This window comes from Scyliorhinus torazame, chromosome 9, assembly GCF_047496885.1.
Source record: "Scyliorhinus torazame isolate Kashiwa2021f chromosome 9, sScyTor2.1, whole genome shotgun sequence".
NCBI lineage: Eukaryota > Metazoa > Chordata > Chondrichthyes > Carcharhiniformes > Scyliorhinidae > Scyliorhinus > Scyliorhinus torazame.
Genome location: NC_092715.1, coordinates 168,643,372 through 168,655,712, shown reverse-complemented (window position 1 = coordinate 168,655,712; position 12,341 = coordinate 168,643,372). Strand labels below are relative to the sequence as shown.

Below are 12,341 nucleotides of genomic sequence, written 5' to 3'. Positions count from 1 at the left end.
CCAGCTTCTTACATGTAACCCTAAAACATTTCTCCTGTGTGTTAAATGTGGTACCTTGTTGAACTACTAAGGCAAACATTGGGTTGTAGTAAAATTAATGATTATACAGCAATATAATTTTTTCCCGTTGATATGCTCAGAGTAACCACCAAACCCATTTTAGCATTTAACATTTTGTTTCTGCCAGTTGGTTCTAGCTGCACCATTGTTGCACTACCTGCAATACAATTAAAAGATGCAGGATGTTTACACCTGGGATCATCCACAAGGGAATTGTCTAATCTGTCTGGAGACAACAAGTTATTTCCTCCACAGGGAGGGAAATGAAATAAATAGTACGGCATCATCAGCACATGCTGTTTTGGGCAGCTGGTTCCAATCTGCTAACTGGGTGGAAGAAGTGAAAAAGGGTCTAAAACATTTAAAGTACTGATTCAAAAATAAATCCAGCCTCATGGTGGAATTTTGCTGTATATTTTCAAGAACAAAAGTCTGACTTAAAAATCCATGCAAATTATAAAATAAATGATCAATTATTTCCCAAACCATGTCTGTTTGTATGTCTAGCACAGTCAGCATACCCATAACACTTGTTTCTGAACTCACATGAGTATATGTGCACAACAGTCCACAAGCAAACTTAAATATCAGATGTACCCCACTGCAACTAGTCCTGCTGAACATTTCTTCCACAGGCCACTGCAACTAATCCTGCTGAACATTTCTTCCACAGGCCACTGCAACTAATCCTGCTGAACATTTCTTCCACATTTTGGCCAAAGGGAAAAGAAATTTCAAAGTACTGAACAAACCAATCTACCTTCAATATAAAACATTTAACAGCAACTTCACAAAATAATTTGCAGCAACAAATAAAATATTGAATGTTTCTGTTTCTATTTATAAGATTCCTCTAATCCATTTAACTTGTCAATTGTGTGTTATTCATGAAGTATCCAGGTTTACCCTCAGCTCTTGTTTTAAGGTACCTGTATCAAAATACAATGTTGCTCAAGAAACAGCCATTCAATAACCTACTTAAGTTTACATAAAAGGTACATCTCATCATTTGGCTCATGCTATGAAACAAATTACAGCCAGATGAGACCATTTAATAGAATGCAAGATCCTTCTGGCTGTATGTCATAATCCAGTCCTCAGAACATTATTCCAACCACATCAGCTTGACTTTTTGATTTCCCACAGAAGTCATCTTTATAGTTTTGCTGTGGGCTTGCAACACAAGGAAGCTTTACAGGTATAGGAAGGAAAAATGAATAGAAGGATGTCAATAGGTTAAAATTAAGTAAGATGAGAGAAGGCTCGTGTGGAGCATAAACTATGGCAATGATCGATTAGTCCGAATGACCTGTCTGCTCCAAAATTCTTTACCAGTAGGGAGAAACAGACCTTGTATCACTGCTTCTGCAGAGATAATGAACCAATATGTAAAACTGCAGAACCCACCCTAATTCATTTTAACCAAAAATTGAGAAATTGTAGATCTAAAATTTCAAAATTGACTTTACTGCATCCTTATTAGCTAACCTAAAGTCAGATTTTGAAAATGTATGTGCGATGTTACCAACTGAAACCAGTTTAGAAAATACTGTTCAGATAAAGTTTCTATTTTGTTAATTTGCGCAAAGTACCGAAGCTTTGCTTCATGGCATTTTACTTTTCAATCTTTCACAACGGCAATATCAGTCACCAAATTAGGTTGCATGCATGTACAGGGACAAAACCAAAAATACTGGGGTAAATTGTGACCCAGGGTTTGCAACACGTAACCTCACTGGCAGAAGACCAGATTGGACAATATGGTACATGGTTCAACCCATTCAATTTTCCAGTTTTAATTTTGAGTGGAAATTTGGAAAGTTAACGTCTCATCAATCATCTCTTCCATCAAGCAAGATTCCACACCCAGAGCACGAATGCAAAAATGTATCCCAGTGTGCCTGCCGCATTAAAATTACATTATTCATAGGGTCTCCAGACATCAACATGTCCTTATGAAGCATAAATTGGCCATTTAGCCCATCAAGCCTGCTTCGCCATTGAAGAAGATCATGGCTAATCTGATTTCACAACCCTTTTCTTGCCTCCACCCCCTCGTCGATAAAAACATATTTCACTCCATCTTGAATATATTCAACAAGCCTACCTCCACTTCTCTCTAGGGAAGAGAATTCTTCCTCGTCTCTACCTTAAATGGAAGATCCCTTATCTTTAAAAACTGTTCCCCTAGTTCTGGATTCCCTCAAAGGGAAACATTCTCCCATAATTCTACCCTGTCAAGCCACCAACAGATTATTATATATTTCAATCAGGTCACACCTCATTCTTCTGAAGTCAAGGAGTATTGGCCCCACCAGATCAACCTTTCCTCACAAGACAATCCCATCATCCCAGGAATCAGCTTAGTGAACCTTCTCTGAACTGCTTCCAATGCAAGTATGTCCCTCCTTAAGTAAACAAACTGCACATTGTACTCTAGGCACATCTCATCAATACCCCAGACAGTTGGAGCAAGACTACCCTACTTTTATACTCCAGCCTCCTCATATTAAAGGCCAACATTCAATTTGCCTTCCTAATTACTTCCTCTACCTGCATGTTAACTTGTGATTCATGTGTAAGGATATCCATCCCCAAACTCACCTAACCTATCTAAATCCTTTTGCAGGCTCTTTGTTTCCTCCTTTCTCCAATCGGGAACATCCTTTCTGAATCTGCCCTGTCTAATCCAAATTCTAAGTTTCTATGAGATCCCCTTTCATTCTTCTAAACTCCAATGAATATAAATCTTCATCGATTTAGTCTCTCCTCATACGAGGGTCAGGACTCCAAAACTGCACACAATACTCCAGGTGTGGCGTCACCGATGCCCTATACAAAATTGCAGTAAAACATCCCTACTCCTATACTCAAATCCTCTTGCTAGGAAGGACAACATACCATTTGCCTTCTTTACTGCCTGCTACACCTGCTTGTTCTTTCAGCGACTGATGCACAAGGACACCAAGGTCTCGCTGAGTATCCAACTCTCTCAATTTACACCCATTCAAATAATAATCTGCCTTCATATTTTTGCTGCCAAAATGAAAACCTCACATTTGGGCAGCACGGTGGCACGATGATTGGCATTGCTGCCTCACAGTGCCAAGGACCTTGGTCCAATTCCAGCTTTGGTGACCTGTGTGGAGTTTGCATATTCTCCCCGTTTCTGCGTGGGTGTTCCTCAGGTGCTCCAGGTTCCTCCTACAGTCGAAAGATGTGCAGGTCATGTAGATTGGCCATTCTGAATTGCCCCTTAGTGTCCGAAGGTTAGGTGGGGTTACGAGGATAGGATGAGGCATGGGTCTAGGTAGGGTGCTCTTTCAGAGAGTCAGTGAGACTCGATGTGCTGAATGGCCTCCTTCTGCACTGCAGCGATTCTATGACTTATCCACATAATTATGCATCTGCAATGCATATGCTATTCACTCAGCCTGTCCAAATCCCACCGAAGCATCTCTGCATTCTCCGCAGTTCACGCTCCCACCCAACTTTGTACCATCTGCAAATCTGGAGATATTACATTTAGTTTCCCCGTCCAAATCATTAATATATAATGTGAACAGTTGAGATCCAAACACAGATCCCTGGGGTACACCACAAGTCACTGCCTGCCAACCAGAAAAAGACCCATTTATTCAAACTTTTTGCTTCCCTTCTGCTAACCAGCTTTCTATCCATCTCAAGACACTACCTGCAATCCCATGTGCTTTAACTTTACATAGTAATCTGCTGTGTGAGACCTTGTCGAAAGCCTTCTGAAAGTCTAAATAAACCACATCCACTGGGTCTCCCTGGATAACTCAACTAGTTACATCTTCAAAGGATTTCAGTAGATTTGTCAAGCATGACTTCTCTTCCATAAATCCATACTGACTTTGTCGGATTGTATCCACACTGAGTAAACTTCACAATTCCAAAATTGTGACCAGATTGCAAGCAGTGAAACACAATGTATGGTAATCTGGTGGGATTCCACCTGAAAGACCTACATCAGAATGTTCCAACTAACAAGTCAAGACACCAATCTATCCTCTCGTATTTTTGGTGGAGAGGGAAGTAGAAAGAAGAAAAGAGAGTAGTGGGCTGAAAGATATACAAATGTATAATTACACACATTACAATGGTAGGTAATGTAAGAGAATATAAAAGTCATACTGGCTGCAATGGACTTTGTTGCTGCTTTACAAGGTTGTGTGTGATTTAATAGAATGTCACGCTCAATATTCAAGTGTTCTTCAATTGAAATCATAATTACAAATTGTAGCTCCCGACGTTCTTGCAAACTTCAGACAGGCAATTCCAAGAACCAAACACATCGAGATAACCTTCCCATCAACCTTAAAGCTATATTCTTAAAGTAACAAACACAATGAAGTCCCTTTTCACCAAGTTATTTGGAACATTAGAGGGAAATATAAAAGAGTGGACACCTGAAATATACAAATTACTCATATCCACTGTGGGCACAAAGAATCAAATTTGTCCATAAGATCCACAAGTGAAGTGCCTCTGAAATGCTGCAGTTTAAATTTAAAGAAATACATCTTATGTTCTTTGGCTTACAGGTTTTTGGGGAAATCTGCTAATTCGGAGTCAACCTGAACTATGTACAAGGACAAATGAAATAGTGACTCTACCAGGTTCCAACACGAGGTGTCAAGATAAGCCAGACAGATTGTGAATACACTAAGATGTCCAATCCCCAGAGACAGAGATACAAGAACTTAAATTTATATTGTGCCTTTGACAATTTTAGGATGCCAAAAAGCATTTTTCAGCCAATTAAGAACTTTTGAAATGTAGTTACTATTGTGATGGAGGAAACGTGACAGTCAATTTGCACATACCAAATAGGTAATGACGAGACAAACTGTTACAGTGAAGCTGGTTCAGGGGAAGGGGACCCGGAAGGAATTATTTTCCCTTCCTCAAACAATACAATGGCATCCTTTGCCTCCACCTTACAGGACAGATGTTAAATAGATAAAAAACATACTTATTAATGTCTCATCAGAAAACCAACACCTTCAACAGTGTTCCACTCCCTCAGTACTGCACAAAACGTGACAGCCTAGATTGTATGCTCAATCCTCTCTAGTGGGGCATGAACAAGTGGCCTCCTGACTCAGAGGTTTCCACTAAGACAGAGTTAACATTCCTAAAATTACAATCAATGACATCACTACCAAGGCATCACCAAGTTGAGTCAATTGCAAATCCTCTGTAGAAAGAAACATGGAGTTACCCATGGAGCTTTCCTCAGACCTTATGAAGCTTTATCAACCCAATTCTGGAATTTGGTCATGATGCAGAGTCAGCCACAGACAAACAGTCAAGAACATTAATTAAAGGCCATGATGTGGAGATGCCGGTGTATTAATTAAAGGCATCATGCATCATCTGCTCAACCTATTTACACAAAACCTATGGTCTCCCAAATAAATTGAAGAAAAGCTTCAAAGGCTCTTTAAGTACTATTTGTTCAAGACAAGAGCTATCCAAAGTTGTCATGTAGAAGGAGGAAAGAACACCAACCAATATATTTGCAACATTCCACTGTCTGCAGATCTGCAGAAGGCAACTGACCTTGGCTAACTGAATTGCTTTGAAACCTATACACTGCTCAGAAATAATTTGTTACAAATTCCAGAATATTTGTTATATAAGGAATGTGAAACGGCAATAATCTCAGATATCCTCAGCAGGTCAATCAAAGACAGCATATTTGTCCATCTTAAACTAAACATGACAATATTAAAGCTCAGCCTCTCCTACTAGTGCAATGCTTTCTGCTTAGACTATTCAATGTCTTTGTCATCTCATGCTTTGTTGCTCTCCTGTTTCCCAAGCTTCCCTGCCCACTTCTTGCTACTAAAAAAAAGTACTACTCACATCTTTATTCATTCATAGCCTCACAATTCCATCAACCCAACTGCTCCCGGTTGTCTTAGTTCAGTGGTAAAATTTCACTTCCATACCAGAGATTTAAGCAAATAATCCATTGGATATTGAGGAGTGTTACATTCAGAGGTAACCCTTTCAAATGAGACATTAAACGGAAGCCATACCAACCCTTTTAGATGGATGGCATGGCATCCTGCAGCACTATTCGAGGAAGTGGCAAGTTCGCCTGGTGTCTGGACAACATTTACCTCTTCACCAACATCGCTAAAACAGTTTATTTAGTCATAATCACAATGTTTTCAGTGGAACCTTGCTGCATTTTCCTACAATACAACACCGACTCAAAAGTACTTCATTGGTTATAAATTGCTTTGGGACATCCCGAGGGTGTAAGCAGTTATAAATTAATATTCTTGTTTTCTTTAGTAGGTAAAAGCACCATCCAATATCATGTCTAAGAATATCCTAGATTTCATTCTCAATTCTCTACTAAAGGTGCAGGTTGGACCACAAAAATTGGCCCAATAAACTTTGCGCTGGTGAGAGAGTAAACAGTCCAGTCAGAACCTGTAGTCACAATGATTGAAAATAGGCAAGTAAATGTCAGGCATGAAAATGATCCAAGCTTGACTGTGATGCTTCTTACCTAGCCTCAGAAACGAAGAATGACTAAGTGAAGAAGTGCAGAGACGCCGATGCCCAAGAAACCATATTCTTGAGTGTGCTGGCACCTTGAGGAAATTGGGAAAAAAAATTACATTTCAATAATACCTATATGTTGTATTAATGACATTTCAAAAGGCATTTAAAATGATTCGTATTAAGCATAAAATTGAAATATGTAAAAGTGCAGTTTGATATGGTTATGCAAGTGAGCAATGTAATAACAATGACAGCATTCAGAGGCTCATTATCCAGTCAACAATTATTTTTTTATGCCCAGGGCAATAATTTACCATTCTTTTTCTACACACTACAATAATTTGCAATATTAGAGAATTCAATAAAAGTGATTACTAAACAATAATGCATTGTCATTCAGTTCAAAACTAAATTTTGATATCAGATCACAAATTTAAAATTACCTAGCAGAATAGTCTGGAAAGTGAAATTGCCTATGTCCATCATGTACATAATATAGGACTATTATGGATTTGAATCTTTAAATTATTCCTCAATGACTATGTTTACATGTCATGTGGGAGTTTATTCTTGTTTTGGGTTGGTTTGTGTGGTGGCAGAAACAGAGCAGATGCTAGATACCTCTCTTTGCACCGTCTTCCATACTGACATCATACTTCAAACATATTACTAATTTGCAGTTAAGAGTTATAGAAAAGCTATTTTAAACACAGATTTAAATATTTTGAACAGTTAGGTGAAAATGCAAAATATTTAAACCAGGATTTGAGTGCTGAATGAAGCATTTGCATCCATTAATCATGCAACTGCACTTCAGCATAAGCTAACTCGAATCCAGCGAACATGGTCCAGCATTCCAATCTAGTACCATAGAGAAATGCGGAAAACAAATCTTCCAAGTTCATTTATTTCCTTGGTTCGGTCGGTGTATGAAAAATCTACGTTTTACTTTGCATCGACACAAAAAAAACCTTCCTTCTTCAATGACACAGTGAACCTGAACCCATAGATGGGGCGGGGGTGGTGGAAAGGCTGAAAAGGGCGAGCAAAAAAAACCTTCAGAGAGGCTGGTCATTTTAATACTTAAAACAGCTCTGTGCCCACTAAAGTCGCTGGGCATTTCCAGTATAACGTATAAAGATGGAACACAAATATATATAAAATCACAGCAGCAATGTAAGCAGCCATGATGCAGCTGAGCAGTGCCGCACTATTTGTCTGCACGAGCAGCATTAGAATCAGAAGCGGTTAGGCTCAGAATTCAACCATCGCTCGCGCTCGAACAAAGGAGCCAGAGAGTCTCTCTCTCTCTCTCACACACTTTATCCCCACTTGTGCTTCCTCATTCTTCTCCCATTTATTCTGCTCCCCATTACCTCACCCGGTGCCGCTTTATTTTCTGAAAACACGACAGACTTGCGTACGACTGTAAGGTAAAACAAAAAAAGTATTCGTGATCCTTTACCTTTATATAGATAGATATATAATATATACACACACACAAACAAACAAGACCGGAGCCTCTTGTCTCCCCCTCGCCCACAAACACTACAGCACCGTCTCACACAAACACACACTGCCGCAACGACGACGTTAAAGCTCATTCACTCCCTCCCTTCCTTTCTTTGCCTTCCCTTCCCACCCCCACCCCCCTCCTGCCAAATAGTGGGTCAACGCGTGGATTCCGCATCTAGCTGCAGTCGGTACAACGTCGCGTACTGCCGACTTCCTGCCAGAAAGTGTCCCATGTCTGCTCAGCAGTGGAGAGCACTTGCTTGCATGTCCTTCACTGGTATCATACATACACAAGAGACTGCGCTCCAACGAGCTTCTGTCACCCCCCCCCCCCCTCCCCGGCGCAGGCGCGCCAATTTAAAGCTCCCGAGTTTCTTTTGTTCTGCTTCGAACCTTGTGATGGTGAAACCGTAGTGGTCTGCTGAAAAAAAAACAAGTTTTGAAATATTTTTTTTTTAAGATATTTTAATCTCTAATAGTTAAAGTGCAGAAATTTGCAAATTCTCTTGCAAAAGCAGCTTTCTTAGCCAGTGGATAAATACGGGGGAAATTAATGTTGTGAAAGTAATACGGCGAATGATCCTATCCATGTAAATCATACTAGGAACTAAGATAGTACAACAATAATTTAGATTTACTCTGCACCTACATGTAGCACTTAAATGCCCAAATAATGTTATACAACTACTTTTAGCACTGAGCCACATCATGAGATATTCAGGCAGATGACCAAAAGCTTGGTCAAAGAGGGAGATAGAATGTGAGATGGAGAGGTTTAGTCAGAGATTAGGGCCCAGGCAACTGAGGTTACATTCAACAATGGTGGAGTGATTAAAATTGGAGATGAACAATAGGCCTAATTAGAGAAGAGCAGATACTATTATAATATTGTGTCTCAATGAGAAGATCTTGAGACTTGTATATTTAAACATGAACACTATATCGGTAGTCTTTAATTATTTACAGTTCCCAGGTTACTATCATGCATGGTGCTGCTCACCATGCACCCTGTTTGCTTACTTACAGAGGTTCTCTCTAGACATTTCTCTCAGTCTCTTGCCATGTGACTATACATCATATGATGGGCAGTAGCATTTTCCAGTACCATATTAACCCTTGTCATACCAAGCACCTTTACATTATAAGAGCATGCAGGCACATATCACAACATCCCCCTTTCTTCTCTAAAGCAAACTTCCCTCCCTTCTAACCGACTACTACAATACAATTTGTTACCTGTTATCCCTGCAATCTCTGTTTGATTCGCTTTTAGTGTTCCTTCAAGTTGTGTTATTCTTTATTAGCAACTCACCTGCTTTTCTTACAGACACCATGGGTTTGGCCCATTCCTTCAAAATTGAATACACACTCTGTTCTTTCCTAGTATGATATCAGTTTTCTTTTTCCATGGTGTCTGCCATGTCCTTACTGAAAGTATACATTTCACAAATGGATCTTCAGTTCCACGTGTCTCTCAATTTCAGCCAAACATCTGTTTGTTGTGCATTTTCAAACCATTTTGCAAGGTTATTTTCATTCAGCTCAATGGTTCTCAGCACATATAAAACATCCAGTGCATATCTTCTTCTAGTTCCTTGTGTCTGATTTACATTTTACAATCTTATTTCTGTCTTTTGTTTCTGTGACCACAGTAGAGCTTTGTCCTTTATTTTGGCATCATTGTTATCCATGTATGTCACCGTAAATGTGCTACTTATGTTTTGCTTGCAGCTTGGAAATTTATATTGCTTTTCTTTGCAATGTCTCCTCTCTTTCATTCAACTGCTTCTGTAGCTCTTCAGTCTTTTCTTGTAGCTTTTGGCTTCCAACTGGAATATGGAACATTGCTGAGTCTTCTCTGCCAACCAGTTAATCAGTTTGTTCAAAATGACGCGGAAGTCATTTTGCTCCTCTTTGTCATCTTCCAGAGGAATAAACCTTGACTTAATGAATTTTTGATCTTGATGGACAACCAACTGTTGTTTAGACTGTTTATTTTCTCATTTCGTCCCCGTGAGGTCCCTTCTTTCCCTCTTTCCGGGGTCTCTTGTTGCCTTTGGTGGAATTGCCATTTTTCTGGGATCTCACGTTGCCTTTGGCGGAGTTGCTCTGGGGTTTCTTATTGCCCTCAGCAGATTGCTGTTACAGTGTGGAGTGCAGTGGTTGCTGAGTGAGTGCTTGCTGGAAAGGGAGTAAAGTTTTTTTTTAAACGTACAGTTGGGGGTTTCCAGCTGAATCTGGTCGGAGTGAGGACAGAGTGACGGCTGGCAAGTAACTTTTTTAAAAAACTTACTGTTGGCGGTTTCCAGCTGAATCCAGTCGGATTAAGGACTGAGTGACTGCTGGGTAAGTAGTAAAGATTTAAATGATTTGCGTGGGCCCATAACAGCTGATTGCTGAGGAGCGCAGTGGTTGCTGAGTGTGTGCTTGCTGAGAAAGGGAGTAAAAAAAATTTTTAATGTACTGTTGGGGATTTCCAGCTGAATCCGGTCGGAGTGAGGACAGAGTGACTGCTGTGTAAGTAGTAAAGATTTAAATTGTTTGCGCGGACCCAAAACAGCTGATTGCTGTTATAGTGCGGAGCGCAGTGATTGCAGAGTGAGTGCTTGCTGAGAAGGGGAGTAAATTTTTTTTAAACGTACTGTTGGGTGTTTCCAGCTGAATCCGGTCGGAGTGAGGACAGAGTAACTGCTGGGTAAGTAGTAAAGATTTAAATTGTTTGCACGGGCCCATAACAGCTGATTGCTGTCATAGTGCGGAGCACAGTGTTTGCTGAGTCTGTGCTTGCTGAGAAGGGGACTAAATTTTTTTTAAACGTAGTGTTGGGGGTTTCCAGCTGAATCTGGTCGGAGTGAGGACAGAGTAACTGCTGGGTAAGTAGTAAAGATTTAAATTGTTTGCACGGGCCCATAACAGCTGATTGCTGTTACAGTGCGGAGCGCAGTGGTTGTTGAGTGAGTGCTTGCTGAGAAGGGGAGTAAATTTTTTTAAAACGTACTGTTGGGGGTATCCAGCTGAATCTGGTCGGAGTGAGGACAGAGTGACTGCTGGGTAAGTAGTAAAGATTTAAATTGTTTGCGCGGGCCCATAACAGCTGATTGCATTTATAGTGCGGAGCGCAGTTGTTGCTGGTTAAGTGTTTTATTTTTACCTGTATTTAAGTTGGGCGGTTCCTAAACCCGAGATATTACACTTGTAGTGTCCCCCACCCTTCCACCCCCTCTAACCTAGGGGGTTGAGTGAATATCAGGTAAGCTCTTTCTTTCTTTTTCTTGTTTTATCCGCAAGCTATCTAGAGGGGGTGGCAGGGAAGGCAGTGCAATGTTCCTCCTGCAGAATGTTTGAGATGAGGGACGCCATCAGTGTCCCTGCTGATTTCACCTGTGGGAAGTGCACCCATATCCAGTTCCTCAAAAAACACATTAGGGAACTGGAGCTGGAGCTGGATGAACTTCGGATCATTCGGGAGGCAGAGGTGGTCATAGATAGTAGCTTCAGGGATGTAGTTACTCCGAAAAATCAAGATAGATGGGTGATGGTGAGAGGGGCTGGGAGGAAGAAGTCAGTGCAGGGATCCTCTGTGGTCGTTCCCCTCAGTAACAAGTATACCGCTTAGAATACTGTTGAGGGGGACGACCTACCAGGGGTAAGTCACGGTGAACGGATCTCCCGCACTGAGTCCGTCCCTGTGGCTCAGAAGGGAAGGAGGGAGAGCAGGTGAGCAATAGTTATTGGGGACTCGATAGTTAGAGGGACAGATAAACGGTTCTGTGGCAACAAATGAGACTCACGGATGGTATGTTGCCTCCCGCGTGCCAGGGTCCGTGACGTCTCGGACCGTGTTTTCAGAATCCTTAAAGGGGAGGGGGAACAGTCACAAGTCGTGGTACACATCGGTACCAATGACATAGGTAAGAGAAGGGACGAGAATTTAAAATGGGAATTTAGGGAGCTAGGGTGGAAGCTGAGAGCCAGGACAAACCATGTTGTCATCTCTGGTTTGTTGCCGGTGCCACGTGCTAGCGAGTTGAGGAACAGGGAGAGAGTGCAGATAAACATGTGGCTGCAGTGATGGTGAAGGAGGGAGGGTTTCAGTTACGTAGATAATTGGAGCACATTCTGGGGAAGGTGTGACCTGCACAGACAGGACGGTTTGCAGCTGAACCAGAGGGCCACCAATATCCTGGGAGGGAAATTTGCTACGGCTCTTCGGGGGG

At 41.1% G+C, this 12,341-nt stretch overlaps 1 protein-coding gene and 1 long non-coding RNA gene across 10 annotated transcripts in view; one reads left to right on the top strand and one right to left on the bottom strand.

Annotated features, from left to right (window-relative positions):
• Positions 1-8,347, bottom strand: part of LOC140429577 (spindlin-W) — a 137,685-nt gene extending 129,338 nt beyond the window's left edge. For 3 of the 9 annotated variants that reach the window (XM_072516767.1, XM_072516764.1, XM_072516769.1), the window contains exons 1-2: positions 8,075-8,230; positions 6,614-6,698 (exon numbers count right to left, since the gene is read on the bottom strand). Coding sequence is in view for 1 of the 9 variants with exons in the window: in XM_072516763.1 (XP_072372864.1) it covers positions 6,614-6,698; positions 7,986-8,213 (313 nt within the window). In the remaining 8 variants the exon portion in view is untranslated. Of the gene's footprint in view, positions 1-6,613; positions 6,699-7,052; positions 8,254-8,328 lie in introns of those variants that run through there. The other 6 variants (XM_072516768.1, XM_072516765.1, XM_072516770.1 and 3 more) reach the window with 4 other exon arrangements.
• LOC140429578 (uncharacterized) overlaps positions 7,908-12,341 on the top strand; it is a 30,886-nt gene continuing 26,452 nt past the window's right edge. The window contains exon 1 of the long non-coding RNA XR_011949126.1: positions 7,908-8,042. This is a non-coding gene — a long non-coding RNA (uncharacterized lncRNA). The remainder of the gene's footprint in view (positions 8,043-12,341) is intronic.